A 20,977-nucleotide genomic window follows, 5' to 3' on the forward strand; every position below is an offset into this window, starting at 1 on the left:
CCCTCACTCTTCCCTGCATCTTTCTCTAAAGATGCAGTAACATTGACAGCAGCTTTGCTCCCAACTTCCAGCAGAATAAATGGATGCAGCATATTATAGAAAGCAGCCAGCTAATATGCTAAAATACCCCAGCTTAATATAAACCCAAGGACAAATAGTTGATACCCTTTGCATTTTCAGTCCTCACTGAACCAGCTTCATCAACCAATCTAACCTCCTTATCACCTTGCTCCTGCTGTCTTTGCCAGGTAGAGCCCGTACCTCATACTTTCCTTCATTCTCTTTCTTCATCTTCTCGACATCCAGCAGAAGTGACCAGACCTGGCCTCGCACCTGAAGCGGGATCCCTTTATACACACGCCGGCACATCTGCAGGGAGGAAAACACATGCAAGGTTACCTGGGTCCTGCTGGTGGCAAACACATTTTCTCCATGGTTTGCTGCTGCAGATAATCAGCCATCTAAGCAGACACCCCAGGCAATCACTTCCTCTCCTTGTGGTGGCGCAGAGAGGGCATTTCCAATCTGATGGATGAGCTGAGTATCTGCATCCATCAAAGACAGCTACTCAGTCAAAATCATAGAATCCCAGAATCATAGAACAGTTTGGTTGAAAGGGACCTTACAGATCATCTAGTGCTAACATCCTTGCCATGTGCAGGGACACCTTTCACTACATCAGACTACTCATAATTCCATCCAACCTGGCCCTGAACATTTCCAGGGATGGGGCATCCGCAGTTTCTCTGGACAACCTGTGCCAGAGCCTCAGCACCCTCACAGTAAAGAATTTCTTCCTTACATGTAATCTAAACCTGCCCTCTTTTAGTTTAAAACTGTAGTCTCTGGTCCTATCACTATCTGCCTGTGTAAAAAAGTCATTCTCCCTTGTTTTTATAAGCCCTCTTTAAATACTGGAAGACCACTGAGGTCTCCTCAAAGCTTTCTCTTCTTCAGGCTGAACAACTCAACCTGTCTTCATAGGAGACAGGTCTTCGTTCACTTCATCTCACACATGCTTCTTCCCTTTTTCTTGTCACAAAGCCCCCATTAAATTTCAATGGAAAACGGGGTGGGGGAAAGCTTTTTTTTTCCATTGCTGACTGCTTCCATTAAAAGAAAAAGCTTCATAAGAAAGAAAAATATTGTTTTCTGAATACCTTCCTTCCTTTCATTCATCCCACCTGTGAAATGCCTTGCAGCTGTACTACAAAGCCCACTGCAGCACTCAGATTCCCGAGTACCCTTGGGTACACTGAAGGACCTGTGACACATGCCCTAACTCCAGCCATGAAGGGCATTTATGTTGCCTCATGGTGCTCCCTCAGAACCAGGCACTTTCTTGGGAGGGGACAGAGATTCCAGATTTCCAGTCATGAAAATGAGCTTGAAGCTGAGAAGGGCGGTGCCTGATCAGGAAGCCACTGCCTGGTACAACTGCATCCAACCACCTTCAAAATCCCTCTTCTTTTTCCATAGGGTGTTCTGCTTCATGCAATTCAGGCTGATATAAGAGAAGGACTGCAATCCCCAGGGAAGCACATGATCCTAGTAGAAGGTTTTCTGGATGTGGGCTTGCCACATTGCCATTGCCACATCCAGCTGAACACCTGCTTCTCTTACCTTTCCTTTCAGACCCACCTTGCACCACCAGCTCTTTTATTTCCAACCTGACCTTTTAAGGTCAGCCTCTCACAAGGACATGAAGACCTTCTTAACCATGGCACTGTGCTGGCTCACTGCCTCCATGAGCACAAACTGACACTCCTCATTTCCTTACTGTCTTCATGGCAGCATTATGTCTACTGAGGGCAAAACCCAGAAATGGTGGCCCTTGTCCCAAAGAGTTACAAGACCAGGAAGTAAGACAGGAGGTGGGTTTCAAGCAGACAGGCTAGAGGACAGCAAAGAACTAACACCACTATCCTGGTCAAAAAAACGTATATAAAATAATTCCGTAGTAAATGCCAAGATCACTCTGTAGGACCAGGAGAACCAGATGTTTGTGAGAATGCTTTTCCACTCCATTACAATAAATATTTCAGTATTTCTGCTGACAGAGAAAGTGTCTGTAATATATCTTGATCCTGGAAGTTTAATGGACATACAATATTTAAAATGCCATCCTTAGAACTTCCCAAATGTTTGCTGTGTCCCAAGCATTGCTTAGTACCAGCTGTGAAGGTCCAGTGCCTAGTCAGGACCAAATCCTGCAGAAATCCTAAACCAGATCCTGCCTTCCCTCTGTATGCACCAAATAAAAGCTGTCCCCTAAAAGCAACCTCACCAGCAAGACCTGTCCATGGAAAGCCACCATCCTGTTCAAAAACATCCTGCATTTCGAGTGGGATATCACTAATTCACCATCTGCATACCCAAAGGCTTACGTAATGAGGTGCTTTTAAGGACAGCAAACCTTCACAGCATGTGGGACAGATTCATCCCCACAGATGAAAGACCCATTTCCCAAGATTCATTAAATCAGGATGAAAGAAGTGCAATGCACCAAGAGACACAAAGCAGCAGGATTAGAAGAACCACATCCCCAAAGCAGTAGCTGCCCACAAAAGCCTGGCTACTGCAAGCACTCATGCTATTATGAAGCAAAAGCTGAGGTGGAATCAAGAAACTAGAATATGTGCCAATTCTGACAAAAACACTAATTCAGAAAAGATTTCATATTTTTAATGGGTTATGAGAGACTGACTGGCAGCTGCCAAGGCATACGATGACACTCAGGTCCGTGGGAAGGAAATAATTTTGTTTTGAATTTCCAGAGCTGGTATTGTTATACTTTAATGAATGCAACCCTTAGTGGCATATAGTAAATGTCTCTAATGATTTTCTTTGCACAAGTGCTAAAGGAACAGGGGAGGTACAAAACAAACTGAAATGAAATGCCTTCCTGTTATTTATCCAACGGCTTTCCTCCTCCCACCACCTCCAGACATGAAAGTGATAAAACCTCAGAGCTGTGAGTCACCCAGAAAAAAATGAGCAACTTTTCCTCATTGTGAAACTTGAAGGAAAACAGGGAAGTTACCATACAAGCGGTATTTATGATGGGATGAAAAGACAGAGGTAAGGCAGCATGTGATGATAATTCTTGTACCACATGAGATACAAAAAGAACCCTCACGGTCACTCTCTTTGGTCTCTTATGGACCGTTCAACCCTTACAGATGGGAAGAGAGCACCTAGATCATGTCCCATGCAGGCTACCAGACTTGCACAGGCAAGAAGAACAGACACCATTCTGCTTCACAAAGGGAGATGCTGGTGGCCAAAGCAATAATTCAAGACACTAGAAAGGCTGTTTCAGCCAAGGACTGAAACCACACAGTCTAAAACTTACTCCAGGTTTTGCCATGGGATCATCTTCCCTCTCCAGGCTTTAACATACAAAGCTCATGGCACAGAGGCCATCATCACCCCATTGCTATCTCTCCCCTGCCCACAAATTTTCTTTGCAGTAGATTGGATGGGGGAGACTATGGAAGCACAGACTTGAGCTCCATCTTCCTGCACCAGCAATCTTCTCTGAGAAGTACCCAACCAATTGTTCCAGGTCTTGAATAAGAGGGATGGAGTCACTGCCTTTAAAGACAGAACATCTTTTTTCAGTAGTAAAGACAGTGAAGTAAAAAAGGATTTGGGATTGGTGGATTGGTTTTTGAAGCAGAATATACACATTGCAGTTCACCTTCACACTTTGGAGTCTGTCACTGTTAACTTTTCAGCCATGTGCATGGATCACCAGGAAGAGACTGCAGGAGCAACACCCAAATTTTGGGTATGCATGGTGATATCCCTTTCAAGCTTTTCTGTATGTCCAGCATATGTCTCCAACACACTAAAGTGGAGGCAGCCCTCCTTCCTCAATTCCTCTAGGGCTCAAAGAGTGATCTTTCTGAAGACAAAGGACTTTTTCACATCCTCTACCAGTGGAGCACCAGGGGAACTGAGCTGTGCAAATCCTCACCTGGAGTGGAGGATTTCCTTTTAGTACCACAAAGTCTGCTGACAGACGATGTGGCTGTGCATGACCTTTGGCAGAGTGGACATCAGCACGTATGGCTTTCTTTCTATACAGCTTTGATTGCTCCCAACTCAGCTGTTGTACCTGTAGCTGGAGCCTATGCAGCTATTCCTGATGGGGTGCCAGCAAAGCAAGGGCAAATTTAAATCCTAAAGCTGGTGAGCCATGGGCAGGCATTTACAGTTATTCCCCAGGCTACCTTTGGAGGAAAGGAAAATGCTACCTGCCTTTCCAAAATGGAGGGGGGGGAGGAAAGCAGGCAAAGCCACCCTGCAGCTCCCAGACACAACCCCTTTTCCTTCTCATGGCATTAGAGGCAGGACATCTGACTTCAGCCAGCTCCGGCACGACAAACGTCTGCTGGCTCTCCCTGGCATTTGTAGACTGTTCCCTCTTGGGGGTCTGTGTCAGTCCATACAGATCCCCAATTCATCCTAAACCGCTTTGCTGGCATGCACTGGATTAAGCGCCCTGCACTCGCGTGACCTTAGCAGAGACAAGGCTTCCCCCATGCACAAAGGCAGGCTTTGCCTGAAAACCAGACATCTACGAGCAAAGACATCCCTCTCTAAAGGTTCCATCCCACATAGCCAGCAGTAAGATGCAGCTTGCAAATGATGCATAGGTCATATCCTCCTCCTATGACTGATGCTTCTGGCTGATATCCATTTCAGGGCTACAATGAATAAATTATCCTGCTGTTGCAGTGCATACAGCACAGCCTTTTTTATCTGCAAAACTGTGCTGCCTGAACTGTGTGGATTCTTACATGGCACCAGCCATTTCCTAACCTTCCCAAGCAGAGTCAGGCTAGTGTTTCAACTTGGGTTCAAATCAGCAGTGAAGAAGAGACAGACCATCAGAGCCTCCCTGTGCTGAACCCCTGAATAACACAGTTTAGCACTTCTTTGCAGGTTTGGCATACCTTAACTCTGCAAAACAATATCATCCTTTATTTTTGTACCCTTTCCCTTGTGGAAGTTCAGCCAGAAAAAGGTGCCGTTGCATCATTCTAACCCCACCCATATGAAGGATTGTGCTGGGTGTCACTTTTTGCTGATCTTGCTACTGAAATTAAATCAGATTGTTACAAAATGTGTCTAGATGAGAGATGGAGATAGATCTAAGGCAATGATGAGCACAGGGAGCCCCAGGGCATTACTTTAATTAAGATAATCCTATTTGTTGCTCATCCTAAAACAGGTTATGCCAGAAATTATTTCAGTTCCTAGCCAGGCCATTCTAAGCAAGGAACTGTAAAAAGTCTCCCTCTTTTTTTTCAGCCTTATTTCCTATAATCTGTGACAGTCACAAGACCCAGACTGCAATCAGCAGCATGCAAGGATGCACACAGGCTGCAGGTGGGGAACAAAAAGCCAAACCTACTGCTCTCTGGCGATGGCTCATGCCAAGGGTTGGAAAAAGCTGCTTTCCTGCCCACTGACAGGTGTCTGCTTTGGGGTCAGTGCCCTGGATGGGTACACAACCCTGCTCCTCCTGCCGACATTTCACAACACAGAAGATGAGACAACAACCTAAGCCTCAATCAGATACTAAGATGCTGCAAAACACAAAGACTTGCTTGCTGAGTCCCTTTTCATCAAGCACTAGTTATGATCATGTCTACCAGCTCCAGTACATGAACATACACTGAAAATGTTGGTCCTGAAGTCCAGGAAGTCCCAGTCTGGAAAATAAGATGGGTTTCTACATCATTCAGGCAGGGTCAAAGTCAGGGCAACTTCCCTGTGAAACTGCTTGCGGTTCCTGCAACAAGATTATTTTTCCCCCTCTAATAGCATATCCCCACAGCATATCAAAATTAACATCAAAGGGAAGGTTCTTGTTTTCAGTAAGAGGGTTTTTTCAAAGATGACACCTTAGTTACTGTTACACAGAGAGGCTGTCTTGTGACATCTGAGTTTCTATCATGTCAGCCAAGTGGTGAAAACAAACCTGAAGGAAACATGCAATGCAGATGTGGCAGCCCAAGTGCTCAGAGAAGGAACAAAACCAACCCAGTCTGCTTTAAGAAATCAGATCAAGGGCTTGTCACATTTACTTTAGCTAGAACAAAACACATAGCCCTGTGACATGACTGTGATCCCAGCATAAGGTCCTTGAAATGCCACAGCTGAACTGCATCCAGCTCTGGCAGCAGGAATATCTGAGTAGCTTCCATGCTCCTGACACAAAAGCATGGGGTTTCACATCTAGGTGCAGGATACAACCTAATTTTACCTTTTTCGTTTTTTTAATTAAAAAAAGGCATGCTTCTTTTGTGCCTTTCAGCATCTTTGCATTTGTGGCTGCTACAGACCTTACAAGCCTGCACTTGCCTTGGTGCAAGGCAACGGATGTTAGGCTGAATAGGACTGAAACCAAAGCTCCTTTCTAGTCCCCAGGGTTACTAGACTGCTCGTTCCCTGCCTGGGGCCAAGCACTGCTCTGTTTGCTGGGAGAGGGGATAGCCATTGCTGGTCTCCCAGCATGGAACAATGCCATCTCTGTTCAAGAGCCATTGACCATTTACAGGCTGTTACTTATAACATCTTTTATTCTTCTACAAGAGCTTTCTGATTTTCTGACCCAAAGACCCTCAAAACCCACTCGCCAGTCTGACCCTTCGCCATCCAGCAGATCCGAGTGACATCAGCTACCACATGCTTAACACTCCCACTAATTATTAAGGGAAATATAAAACAGGGATCAGAGATCGCCACCACTCCACAGCAGTCACGCTGGATCCTGTCTGCCCCCATCATCTGACCCAGGAAAGCCAAGGTGTGCTAAAACCACTCATCATTACCCACCCCAATCACCCTCCAGGACCTGAAGGAATTCCCTGTACCCCACTGGAATTTGGTGGTTTACCCACAAGGTCACTAACCAATTAGTGCTAACTTCTAATTAGAAAGAACTAAGTCACAGGAGAACCTCCAATTTTGCCTGTGGAGCACACTGATTAACAACATAATTAGAACCACCCTGAAGTGAACAGAAGGATTATAAAACTCGAAGCCCACCTCCACCCCATCCCTGCTGTCATTAAGATGATTTTGTTTCTGTTTTGGTTTTTTAAAAAAGATTGAGACTACAGCTGGTCATTGGCTGGTTGAACTGGATATGACTTCTGATAGCTGGGTAAGGAGGATGCTCTGCCCAATGCTGTCCCTACAGCTATGTAAACGTTCTTCAGATATTCCTCTCTATACAGCCCTTTTAACCAAGCTCAATTTTCTGCCAAAGACTTCCAGCAGGAGCTAGAAGCAGTCCAGCCAAACACCCCACTCCTGCTGCTAAACATGAAGGCTGCAGAGGCCATGGCAACAAGGTAATGACAGGTTTCAGCCCTCCCCTGTGCAGGGTGCTGCAAGCAGAGCAGGTCAATCACAACACTCCTCTCCTTACCAGTAAGGGTCTTGTCATTAGGTTCAAAGGCGTTTTTGATACATAAGGTTTGTAAGAGGAACATATAACAGATACTATTTATTAAAACAAATTCAGTTTCAAAGTGGTGTTTGGCGCAGAGTTCATTTTAACACCAAAGCCAAGACATAATGTTAGTGTTTCCATTCCTGATTTTCACAGACAGGTGTATACAATGTTATACCTAGGTGGCTTCTCAGGGGCACAGCTAGGAGCAAAATACAACATCTAAGTATCATTCTAGACAAATAATTCTAGACAAAAAATTCCCCCCAGGTAGATTTACAAGGAACATCAGCTGGGCTTGATGCTCAGTCACATCTCCTACATCACATCATTTCTAGGAGGTGGAGATACAGAAGTGACCTGTGGTGTGCACTGCCCTCTGTTCTCACAGGGCAGGGAGCCAGCTGGGCACACAAACGTCCCTGCTGTGCTCCTGCTTGCACAGGGAACCAGAAGTGCAAGCATGGCAGCAGCATTTAGGAAACCTTTTTTTTAAGCTATGTAAGTCAGAACAGGACTTTTACCTTGACTGATAACCCAGAAATTTCTAGGAAAGCTTTAAAATATTAAAGACTAATGAGTAGAATCAGGCAATGTTCCAGAGATCTCTGGTTTTTCTATTGGCTTTTTGAAAGCCTGTCTTATCATAAGGATCCATCACACATACCCTTCCATACATATATTTTTTCTTTTCCTCCTTACCTTGTCACTGTTTCTGTATTTGCCCCATTTCTTCAGCATCTTAAGCCACTTGTCCACACGTTCTATTTCCTGCTGTTTTTGCTGGTGCAAGAGAGAAGAAAAGACAAGAGAAATTTAAGAAAAAAAGCCCCAGGAGATGCCTCCTGAAAACACAAAACTTCATTCTCTTAGGTTTAAACTTCTATGCAAAGACCTCACATCAGGATTGGAAACAATCCACAGGTGTGTACAGAAACTGGTAATTTCAGCACTTGGTAATTAAAAGCAGCATTGGTGAAAATGACAAGACACACAGGCTTAACACAGAGAAAGCATTCCCAAGACTATTCCTTGACAATAAAAATCCTTGCAGGTCGAGCTAGACTCAAATCCTGTCACTGTATCAGATCAGCAGAAACATGATTCATTAGCAGGGTCCTAACAGAGGACATGCTCTCAATCTCAGGGGAGATGAGGATGGAGATGATGGTTACCTACAACTTCCACCATATTCCCTTGCACATGCAGTCCCCTTGATGAGCCACAGCTGCTGAGCACTGTGCCAAAGCAGAGGGAAAAGCTCAATATTGCTTTAAGAGGTACTTTTTCAGTGTCATGTGGAGAGGAAAGTTGTCTGACACAGCAAAATAAAAACTCCAACAGCTGGGCATTGTGCAGAGTCCCCACCTCTGGGCAAGCAGCAGTGACCAGTCAGTGCTGGCTGCCTGCTTTACTCTTACTTGTTCACTCGTTTCCCCAAAAAGCATTCCCTCCCCAGCTGGTGTGAAAAGGATGCCACATCCATGATGACAGAGCTGGCAGCTCTCACCTTCTCCTCCAAGGCGGTACGGGTTGGCAGCTCCTGCTCGCTGGAAAAGCAAGGGGTCACTCGTTACTCCACAGGCAAGAAAGGGTGTGGAGGAGCACAGGGTGCTGCAGCTCATGGACAACCTCAGACACCTGAGGGGGTATGTCCTGGGGATTTTGTGCCCTTCCTACAGCTGTCCCCAGTATGAAAGAGGCAGGGGAAGCACCATCCAAACTTCCACCACCCAACAGGAGCTCTGGGGAGTAATCAAGCACTGGACATAACTGGAAATCCTGGGCATGTATCTCCTCTTCAATACACACATGATCAGCAATTTAAAGGGTAGGGAAGCAGAATTTTTGGACAGCAATTTTTTAAACCATCCCCCTCCTGTACACAGAACACCTACAATTGTAACTTTTCTTCAGAATCAGAATAAAAATAGTTTTTAAGCATTCTTCCCAGGCACAGGGTATGTATCTAATTCATGTGCACCTTGGTTAGGATGGAGATTTCCTAAGGGAACCAAAGACGATCAGGTATCTTGTCTGGTCTCTTCCCGTGCCTCCCTGAATCATCAGGTGCAAACACAAGGGCCTCTCCCTCTGACACACTACAGAGGCACAGGAATACCAGCCTGCACCTTCTAATGCCAGGCTTGTGGTAGGAAACCATTTCTGAGCCCTGCTTTGCAGCAGATTTAAAGCATCAGTGTCTGGACATGCACAGTTGAGGAAGGAGGCCCATTTAGTCTTTCCTCTTGCATTTGGGATTGATCAAGCCAAGCCACAGAGCAGCTTATGGGGGAGATGCTGGGCCAGTCATGCTCAGTGCAGAAGGATGGTCCACACACACACAGAGGTCAGAGAGGAAAGGAGAGGGCAGGAGGACTTACTGCAGGAATCCAAACCGGTCTGTAACTTTGTAGAGTGTGAAATCAGCATCTTCCCACTGGTCAATCTGAGCTCCTTCCTGTCTGCCCTGAAAGCAGAAAGGACACCTGTGAGCTTGTCCCAGCATCAGGAATGCCCTAGTGCCTGCACCCCGCACCCAAAGCCCACATCCCTCTCTCCCAAATGATAAAAGGCACAGAAACCAAGAGAGCAAAACCTGGACTAAAGAGCCAAATACAAGGCAGGCAAGAGAAAAATGCCAAGTTCAGCCTATCCAGCATTCTATATATGCTTTTGCTAGAGGCTAGGAAAAACTGTACATCAGAAAAAACAGTGCTGTTTGGTATATGCCATGCTGGTGTTAAGGGAGCACTGAAGCACCAGAAGCTCAGCACCTTTCAGTATCTATGCTGAGCAGACATGGGACCCTCAATAAACTCCAGGGATGTAGTGAGAGGGGATATATAGGAAGGGAGAGCTGGCATGAAGCCTAATGGCATGAGGGTTACTGGGGCGATGCCTGCAGGGAGGCAAAAGTTCTTATCTGATGCTTTCCTAATTGATTAAACAGCTTCAGTCCCAGCCAGCATGCTGGGGAGAGGCACGAGGCTGGTACCTTCTCATACTTGGCGACGATTTCTGCTTTTTCCTGGGCTATTAAAGACTCTATATCCTTCTTCATATCAGAAGCTGTAAGGGGAAAAAAAAGCAAGAGGGAAAGGAGATAAGTAAATGTACACAGCATGTGAAATATTTTAGGGAAGTGCTAATACAAAAAACGTTTGCTGACTATTTTAGCTTCCAGCCATATCCCACAGCTAAAATTAGGCTGAGGTTGCACAGCCGCTGTACAGAGTGTTTGTAGAGCTTGCCTGCACACAGCAGGACCTCCAGCTCCCTGCTCTGGGACACAGCCCAGCCTGAGCAAGGGGAGTCTTGTCTTTGTTCTCAGGCACACACATGACAGTATGAAAGACTTGGCTTTTAAATCCAGACACAAACCAGCCAAGAACACTTGCCCAGCATGGGACAGGTGCCAGCTGGGCACACAGCATCCATGTGGATGACAGCAAACCACTGTGCTCCTGCCCCACCTATGGATGGGAAGCCAGGAGATGCTCTGTAGGGGCATCCAGAGGCAGATTTAACATCAAAGAAGAAACTGAAAGAAGTTTTTTCCTACTGAAGTGTGCATAAGACAAGTGAATTGGCCTCTAGGTGATTACCTTCTGTGGATGCTAGCTTTGGAGCAGGCTGCAGGCCCCATGGCCTCTTAGTCCTGCCTGAGAGCTAGCCTAGGAAATTCATAGGAGGATTTCAAAACAATCCTCAGAGACAGAAAACAACTGCCAGGTGCTGTTTGTCTGTCCTCTTGTTTTCCTTGCAAGAGAAGGTCAGGGGGTGTTGTGCCCCACTGACCAATGATGGTGATGTGTTGATTTGCTAACCAATAAGAGTTTCCTTTCTGTACTTTCCACGTATCTGTCTATAAAACAAGCCTAAAGTAATAAACTAGAGAATTCTCCTGTTCTGACTCCCCTGAGAGTCTGTGTCATTCTTTTCGCCGTTCCTAATTAGAACGACACCTTCTATACACAACTCCAAAAGAAAACAACATAGCAGCAAGATGCCCCCACCTGGGCTGAGAAGGACCAGTCTTGGTCTAAGCAAGACCCAGTCTAGGTACCTGAGGTCTGTGCCCACTGTTCTGCTTCATCCCATACACATATGTATGAGCAAGGTAACTTCTCACATCAAACACACCTTGAGTGTTGTCCTGTACAAGCCCAAAGAAGCACCCTCCCTGTCAAGCCATAACTAGTTCCTCATTCACCAAAGGTGGATCTAACACACCAAGGAGAAAATGTAGGCAAACAAAACCCCCAGGGAACTGCAGTTCCCAGGGATGGCTGCCAGGAAGAGGGCTGAGGGAAGGTCCACCAAGTCCTTCTCCTCTGAAACTCTATGGAGCCATGACAGCCCAGCTCAGACCACATAACAGCTATGGCACCACCAAAAGCCAGGCCACCACAGGCCACAATACCCAAACCTTTTGACCATTGTAGCTCTCTAATGGATAGCTTAAACCACAACTAGGAGCCATCCAGACCTCCCTTGAAGGGTTCTTCCCATAGGACATGCTATCCCAGCATCTGACTGAAGACACATCTCAGCAGTGGTGCTGAACACTGAAAGAGAGCAGCCAAAGGCATCACTTAGGATCATCTGATGAGTGGGATAAATTAAGGAGGAGATATCAGGGAGATATGATGAGCAAAAGCATCAGCACTCTCCAAGGCTCACCCCACTTGTCTGTGCCTTCAGACACCTGGAAGAGATTGATTGTCTCACCTTAACTCCTTAATGCAACCTGCTCGCTACCACCATGTCTTTCAGGCCTAGATGGAGATGGCCAAGAGATCCAGCTTTCCCTAACTCTTCATTTTGAAAGCAGCTATTTCTCCTAGTTGTCAGCTGTGTGATAGAAATATTGTATCACATGCAACATAATCAGGGCTCTTCCATGACCCCTTATCAGGCAGCAGCACAGGTATGGCACCACTTTACACTCATCCGTTCAGATACTGGAAAAATGCAAATTCTTCAAATTCACACCAGGAATGGGTGTGTCTTCCTCTGTTATTGACTCCACAATCAAAACTGAGCAAGGACAGAAATATTAAATTGTAATTTGTTCTTTTATTTTTCCAGGCTGCAGCTCCTACTTCAAATTTGAACTTTGATCAGTACATGTTAATCACAGTTTAATTTTCAAATGTAGCAAGGTCTGAGTAACTGTCTCACCATATCACCTAATGCTTCTGCATCTCCTCCTTCTCACATCTCCTGTGAAACATATAGGCAATTTCACTCCCCCAGTTCTGACTTTGTTGTTGTTGCTGTTATGGGGCCAAAAAACTCCAATGATGTCTTTTACATGCTGCTAAAAATATAAATATTCTGCAGGCGACAGGGGAAAAATAAACTGCACATCAGATTAAATGGGCAATTTTTCAAGACACTTACAAAGTGAAAGCTATTCTGAACATCTCTGGCCACACTCTAAGAGAATAACAAAGGAAGAGCAACTTGGTACCATGGGAGGATTTGCACAGCAAGAACACATATATTTTGGCATTCACCTCTGCAAAAGCCTCTCTGCAGCCAGAAACACCAGACTTGTGCAAAGGAGCCAGTTTTTCATCTCATGCCTGGAATATGCACATTTGTTTTCTCTTTCTGTAACAGTGCAAAAGTCCAAATTTAGGAAAATCTTGAAAGCAGAGAAAATGGTTGATGCCAGTGGGAAGGATGGAGATGGCAAGTGGCTTCACCAGCCTTGGGGTGTGACCACACGGTGCTGCGCTCAAGGAGGTGGTTGTCAAAGTACTCTGGAGAGGGAACAGAACACAGCTTAGTTCTGTAACAACATATACTGAATAGGGGTGTTTTTATTATTTAATTCTGCACATGCTTGAACTCCAGAGTAGTTTTGACATCATGATGTTATTTAGCCTTTACTTGAGGGAAATGACATCTCGTGTGCATTGAAACTACTGAGATCTATTTTCTGAAAGATTTGATGAAACACATCATTTTTTACTTGATGCAAACAGGCTTCCTATAAATAGGAACAGGTTGTACCTGCCATGCCTCTCCATATACCTATGTATGACTGCATACTTTTTTTTTCTAAATACACAAAAAACTCAAATTACTTTCTCAAGCCTGCCTCCCAATTTTCTCCTGAGAGCACTGTATTTTCCTAGCAAAGAGATTTTTTTCCCATGACAAACACACAAGATGGAGCTGCTGTGAACAGAAATAGTAAGAAAATGTGAACTATGCAACAATGGTATTAGATAATTTACTAGGATATAAGCAACAGAAAGCCCTGAACCATGCACATTTAAATTCAACCCTAAAATAAAGTTATGAATTAGCTCCTTTTAGAAAGAATGAAAACACCCACAATCTGTCATCTCACACTAACACTTGCAGCTTCCAGTTTACAATTTAAGGAAGTAAAAATTAATACCAATGACAATAAGCCTAAAGATGTTTAATGAAAATGCACGTGTTACTGCCTACCCACATTGAACATTATCAAACCATCAGCAAACTTGACATAAAATATCCAATTTTTGAATGAAAGCAACTTTCCTTAAATTAATTCACCAGCTGGGATCTCAAATATTGGCAGTGAGAAGAAAGTATATGCATGAAAAATCCAAGACTTGTCCTCCATAAATCAGATTTACTGTTATACTCTTCCCACAAGCCCTGTATTTTTCCAGTCAGATCTGCCAAGCTCCCACTGTCCCATATATGATAGTACCCGCCAGGACCAGCCTGGCTGGGAGATGGGAACCTCTGCCCACCAGTCACCAGCCCAGTGCTGCAGCCCTGCTTGCTGCCCAGGAGAACTGAGCATTTCCCATGGCCCAGCAGCAGTGCTCCTTGTGACACAGCCCAGGACACACACATGTCCCCTGTCACCCCCAGCCACGACACAATGTCTCACGCTTATCAATTCATCAGCAGTCATCGTGCTTGGCAGATGGGCTTTTGAAAATGAAAATATCAATAAAATCTCTTCTTAGGAAACACAGCATAGCAACATGTTCTCAGTCTCAGGATGGATTTGAGGATATTCTGGAACACAGTTTTAAAATCTTTTGTACTGCAGAACAGGAACTACTCAAGTCATTTGAGATTAAGACTACGTGTTTGTAGTTGGTTTCTATTAGGCAGAAGGTCACTGAAAAAGCAGAAATGGGTTTAGGTGAATGTGTGTTCTCATTCTGAATGTGCCCACTTAACTTTAAACAGAGACTGCTGCTAGGACAAAAAAAAAAAAGGCAAGTTTTGACACACCGTACTTCACTACAAATCTGGCCTCTATCAGAGTCAAACTACTGCTGTGGAATAAAGTAAAAAAGGTATGTACTCACTACAGTCACACCCACCACTGTTGAAACACAAGTCACCGTTCCTGTTTCACATTCTATTTTAAAAGCACATTTAAGCACAGCATTTTATGTCTTTAGCCATCTATGGTATCAGCTTGCAATTTTTGATTTATGGAGACAGTTTTAAAGGAAAAGCATATACACCTATGTAAGTGAAAATGCTTATACATCTGCTAAGAGGCAAAAGCCTCTCACAACATACACATGCAATCTGCAAGCACTTTTAAAGCTACTACTCACTTGTAAAGCTACTACTAGCTGTAACAGTGACTCATGGACTTGCACACCCTGGAATAAACCTGCCCATGCAGAGCAGTGAAAGGAACTAAAGCAAGCTGAGAGAAGTTGAGTAAGCCCCATCAGGGCTTTTTAAGTGCATGAAACGGGCACCTTGAAATGATTCAAACCACACAGGCTAAGGGCTTGGAGCAACCTGCTCATCCTGGCTGCGTGGTAGAATCTGGGGGGACAGTCAGCAGCTGCAAGCCAAAAGGAGCTGTCATCAGAGGCTCTTTTCCCACATGCTCAAAGCCTTTCAGAAGCAAAGCCATGGCATTACACCACTGCACATACCTACCATGCACAGCCAAAGTGAGCTCAGCTTTGGGACTGCTCTGACTGCATCGCCACAGCCTGAGGAAACCTCAAAGCCCCCCAAGGCACTCAGGAGGGGCTGTGGGCTGTTACAGGTGGGAACTGACATGCCTGGCTGTGTGCCTGTGAGGTGATGAGCCGAGGAGGAAGTGATGGCCACGCTGTTGACTGCAGGCAGAGCTTTTGCTTCCTGAGAACCAGCCCCATGCGGAAGTCAGCCTGCTCCTGGGGCTGGGTACAAGACTGGCCAGCACCCTCATCTCTGGTATTGCAGCTGCTGCAGCAGCGATTTTTTACTAGACCCCCAAATTTCTACTCCAGAATGGACAACACACTCAATGCACTTGCATCGAGGACTTGTGCTGACCCCCAGATCTCCAGATTCTCACTCATTAACAAACCCAGAATCCTGACCAGCACCACTTCAAAATGCAGCACTGCACTGTGCATCCCCAACCTTAGCTCAAATCCAGCACACGATTACATCTCTGCTACCAGAAAGAAAATCAAAACCAGCACTTACAAAGTGAACTACAGCTTCAGGAATGAAATTACTATCAAGCAGGATGAAGCAAGATACAGGAGATCCTGTTTGCATATTTATTTCCTTGACTACAACCCAGGAGAACACAAGCAAGCTTTTTTGTTTGTTTGTTTTAAGAGCATAAGGAGCACTAAGCCAGCTAAATTGCAGGAAGGTTTGTTTTAACTGTCTTGGGGTCTTTGAAAATGACTGCCCATAGATCACTTTAGATGAATCACAGATGTGCTACAGAAAATTCAAATAGTATCCTGTCCTAGTAAACTTGCATTGCATCTGAAACTGCACTGGATGCTGGGCTAGATAAAACCACAGTCACCTCCCTCACCAGAAGTAGTGGGAACACCAACTGCAACTCACTTTGATGCCACCAGCAATACCCCAACAAGCCAGAGCATCCAGCATCATTGTAGATGAGATCCTGCTGATTTACTAGCATGTGTAACCACTGTATATGACAGCCCTCAAGTGTGATTCTCATTTGCTCCAGAGCCAGTTTGTGAGTTTGGAGAAGACAGGATAAAAACACAACCCCAGCTCCAAGCAATGTGCCCTTACCTGAGCCTTGTATCAGGTGCCAAGATTCATCAGTTCAGCTGGAGTTGTCCACTCCCCTGAAGGCATTTACCTGGCAGGAGCCAGTTGTCTCTGCTGCAGGGTGGTGGGGATCCTCAGTTGTGACAGCCCACCAGTGGAATACCCTCTGGCTCACCCCCACCACCCCAGCTTCACGTGGCTGCTCTCCTCCACCCTTGTCCTCTGGCACGTGAGAGCTCACTGCAGGCGGCTGGGAGAAGAGGCAAGGCAGGACGCAATCCACACTCTCGTCCCCTGGGCTCACTGCAAGGGAAATAAGAAGTTGGTCAGTTTTCCAGTTCTGGCACAAAAAAGGCACCATCCTTTACCAGCACAGGAGTCTTTGAACACAGATGAAAGGCAGGTCCCTTTGGAGCTGATGGGGAAGGAATACTCTGTTATGGCAGGGCATACAATGGTAGAAAGTAAACTATGCTCCTTTTCCATTGCAAAAAAAAACAACCTGGTGTGGGGTTTTTCTTGCCATTTTCTACCCTGGTTAGGTCCTAGGATTTCCCATGCAGGTCTGAAAGCCCAACACAGCTTTATACCAGCAGGCACAGTGCACTGGTAACTCAGCAGGTCTCACACCCTTTCAGAGGTAGCCACTATCATAATCAAGCAACCCATTACAAAGATTATATTTTATATATGTTATCACCTAGCAAGTTATAATGCATCTTATACACATTAAATGCAGATTACACACATTTGCCTCTATTCTCCCAATTTGCACCAAGTTTTTACAGTACAGTTGCAAGCTGCGGTGACAACGATGACAACACTTTGCTGCTAGACTACAGCAACATCAAGAAACCCAAATACATTGGCCAAGTCTCCTAGTTATAGAAATAACAAAAGACATGTAAGACTGCAACTCTATGCTATCCATCCCCCTCAACACGAGCAGCACTACCAATAAATACAACCTCTCTCAACCCTCTCCCTACTACTCCTCTTCCTTTGCTGCCAGTACTCACAGGCTCTCATTCTCACACACATTTTTGGTGTCCTGGCACTCTTCTCCCCAAGGATGGAGATGGGAGGAGATAAACAGGAGGGCTGATAAAGAGATTTGGTCTCCTCTCTGCTTATGCTCAGTAAGTCCAGCTCAACTCTGTTGCAAAGCCAGAAAATTCAGCTTTAGACATAAGCTAAACCCTCTTAACAGAGGAGTGAATCTATAAGCAATTCTTTGTCAGCTTCTATTTTTAGAACTCACGGGGAATAAAAGAGCATCCAAACATTTCTGAAACTCTTTTTAATGTGAGCTGATCTTGTAGAGACAATAGCCAAAAAAAAATCCAGACGAAGGACTGTACAAAAATCAAAGACGCATGAGTTATTTTTTTAAAACATCGTTATATAAATGATTTTTCATTTGAAAACATAAGTAAACTGAAGAATGCAAAGGTCCGCATGCTTCTTTTGTGAATTGAAGATTATTTTTTCTCTTTGCATTCCCTTCTTTTTCTATTCCAGTGTCTATTAAAAGGGGACACAAAAAAAATCCAGAGGGAAAAACAAAAAAAATCCTCTTTTTTTGGGGTGATGCACTGACTTGGAAGGGAACTATATCAGCACAGAGCTTAGTAACTGGCTTCTTCTATTTGCTTAAGACTAGAAAAGCAGTTTGCATTTCTTTAACCATAAACTAAAGGAAGCTACAATGATGGTCGTTCTCCACTTAGACAGGCATTCCTCCTGAAACACTGTATTTTATTCTTTTTGGTATATGTACCAACACTACAGGACACATTACTCTTCCCCTGTCATTCTTTGCTCCAGCTATACTTGGCAATTTTGGGTAAGCTAAAGGCTCCTTTTGCTATTTAAAACTTCCTCTGGTTTTGGCACAATCAGCTGGAGACCACCCACCCCAACATGTACCCGAAGCAGCAGAGTGAGGACACATGTCCTCGCTGATACCCAAGATCTCACCCTGGGCACTGCAGAGCTAGTGATGCTCCCTAGCCAAAACCAAAGGAACAAGGATGCAAACATAACTGATCATGCTGCCACCACCCTGTGCTCTCTTTGGCACAGACAGGCAGCATCTTTTTCAAAACACATGCAAGGAAATAAAAAATGTATCATTATATAAAGTTGCTGGTGCAGCCAATGAAATAAAAGAGCAGGAAGTTAAAAATCCACTAACAAGATGCAGCTTGTCTGTGAAAAACTTGTCCAAAATAATTATTGAGGGGAATGACTTGTATGCTGCAGATATTTGAGTTGAAGTGAGACTTATTCTGACTCTGTGTCTTATACTGCTTTCCAGAGCCTCTGGCTTCACCTCTTTTTTAGGAGGGAGGGATCTTCAGCCATTAGCCTGACCCCAACTAATGCTCAGCCGATAGGAACCACCCTCATTCCTTCAAGCACTTTAATGAGTTTAATCAGCACACACTGCCTCCAAATACAGAACCCTTGCAGGAAATTATTTGTCTTTGGCAGTCTCTGCTGATGACACTCCCTGACCATTTTACTGGCAGTATCCTGGACTTGCATAAACTTCAAACAGCATCTCCAGATGCTAATACATGAGCTTTTGTTAACTTGTTTTCTTCTATCAAAGCCCCATGCAAGCATATCCAGTAATAGAAAACTTGAGGGCAACAAGAAGTATTTGATCCAACACTGGAAAGTACTGAGAAAACGTCTCCCAAAGCTTTTTTAACAAGGTTAAAACAAAGCATATAGTTCCAAAGCTTGGAACTATATGCAGGACAGCATTAGGATACGTAATTTTTCCAAGTCGTATGAAAGGAATCTTTTTAATTACAACATAACTTTACTCTTCCTTTTTGCTTGTTGTTAACTCCTAAAATCACCCCAACTTAAGAAATGAAGGATTTTTTTTTTATTTTTTATTTTTTTTTTTATTTTGCATGTGTGTGCAAAGACAACATTTTATTAAAATCACAGTATGATAAAATGGTGTGATCTGGAAGGGGTCTTGGAGATAATTTCATTCCAACCCCTATTCTAAGAACAGGGATGCCATTCACTAGACCAGGTTGCTCAGGGCCCCACCTGGCCTGGCCTTGAACACTTCCAGGGATAGGGCATCCACAACTTCTCTGGGCAGCCTGCTCCAGTGCCTCACTATCCCCTAAGAAATTCTTCCTAACATTTCATATATATTCTTTTAGTTTGGAATAATACACCCTTGTCCTATCCATACATGCCTGTGTAAAAAGTCACTCTCCCTCTTCTCTTTCTGTGCCCTCTTTCAGTATTGGAAGGTCCCCTAATGTCTCCCTGAAGCCTTTTCTTTTCTGGGCTGAACATCCCCAGTTCTCTCTGCCTGTTCTCATAGGAAAGGTGCTCCAGCCCTCTGATCATCTTTGTGGCCCGTCTCCGGACCTACTCTAACAATTCTGTGACTTTTTTATGCTGATGACTCCAGAGCTGGACATGGCACTCCAGGTGGGGTCTCATGAGGGCAGAGTAGAGCAGGAGAATCCCCTGTCTCATCCTGCTTTGACTGCAGCCCATGATGCATTGGCTTTCTGGTCTATGAGCATACACTGCTGGCTCATCAAGAGCTGGCTCCAAGAGAGAACCCTGAGGGACATCACTTGTCACTGGCCTCCACCTGGACATAGAGCCGCTGACCACAACTCTCTGACTACATCCAACCAGCCAATTTCTTTTCTATCCAGCAGCCCACCCTTCAAATCTGTATCTCTTCACTTTAAAGAAAAGGGTGTCATGTGAGATCAAGTGAAAGGCCTTACACAACTCATGTAGATGAGACCAACTGGTCTTGCCTTGTTGAGTGCTGCAGTCACTCCACCAGAGAATGCCACCAGGGTTGGTCAGGCACAATGTGCCCACAGTGAAGCTGTGCTGGCTGTGTCAGATCACCTCCTCATCTTTTGGACGTGCCTTAGCATTGCCTCCGTGAGGATCTGTTCCATGATCTTCCCAGCCGCAGAGGTGAGGTTCATTGATCTGTAGCGTTACCAAGGTCCCCCTTTCTACCCTTCTTAAAAACAGATATGATGCTTCCCTTGGTTCCAGTCACCAGGGACTTTGCCTGATCATTGTGACTTTTCAAAAATTCCAGAAAATGACTTGCCAACAATATCACCCAGTTCCCTTAGAATCCTGGAATGCATCTCATTAGGGCCCATAGACTTGTGCTTATCCAGTTTCACCAGATAGTCTTGAATGTGGCACTTCACTTACATTGGGAGGGACTTAACTCCCCCAGTTCCCACCTGAGAGATGTGGAAAGTCTGACTGCCAATGAAGAATGAAGTAAAAAAATTGCTAAGTACCCAAGCCTGATCCTGATCTGTTATTAGCAGTTTTCCCTCCTCATAGTGGTTGTCTTCCCTTTGAGGGAATTGTCCACACAAGAAGTCCTCCCCTATTCTCTTAGTGGAAAACATGTTTATAAAACCCAACCATATGTAAAGACTTAAG

General features: G+C 44.7%; 1 protein-coding gene across 1 annotated transcript in view; it reads right to left on the reverse strand.

The window, feature by feature from the left end:
- LOC102105554 (USP6 N-terminal-like protein) overlaps window positions 1-20,977 on the reverse strand; it is a 76,449-nt gene that overhangs the window by 14,725 nt on the left and 40,747 nt on the right. The window contains exons 3-8 of the mRNA XM_005522577.3: window positions 16,523-16,804; window positions 10,473-10,546; window positions 9,859-9,944; window positions 8,985-9,024; window positions 8,177-8,257; window positions 262-369 (exon numbers count right to left, since the gene is read on the reverse strand). Of these exons, the coding sequence (XP_005522634.1) occupies window positions 262-369; window positions 8,177-8,257; window positions 8,985-9,024; window positions 9,859-9,944; window positions 10,473-10,538 (381 nt within the window). The 5' untranslated portion in view covers window positions 10,539-10,546; window positions 16,523-16,804. The remainder of the gene's footprint in view (window positions 1-261; window positions 370-8,176; window positions 8,258-8,984; window positions 9,025-9,858; window positions 9,945-10,472; window positions 10,547-16,522; window positions 16,805-20,977) is intronic.

This window comes from Pseudopodoces humilis, chromosome 7 (assembly GCF_049639895.1).
Source record: "Pseudopodoces humilis isolate 2021_Gansu_Grassland_sample_001 chromosome 7, ASM4963989v1, whole genome shotgun sequence".
NCBI lineage: Eukaryota > Metazoa > Chordata > Aves > Passeriformes > Paridae > Pseudopodoces > Pseudopodoces humilis.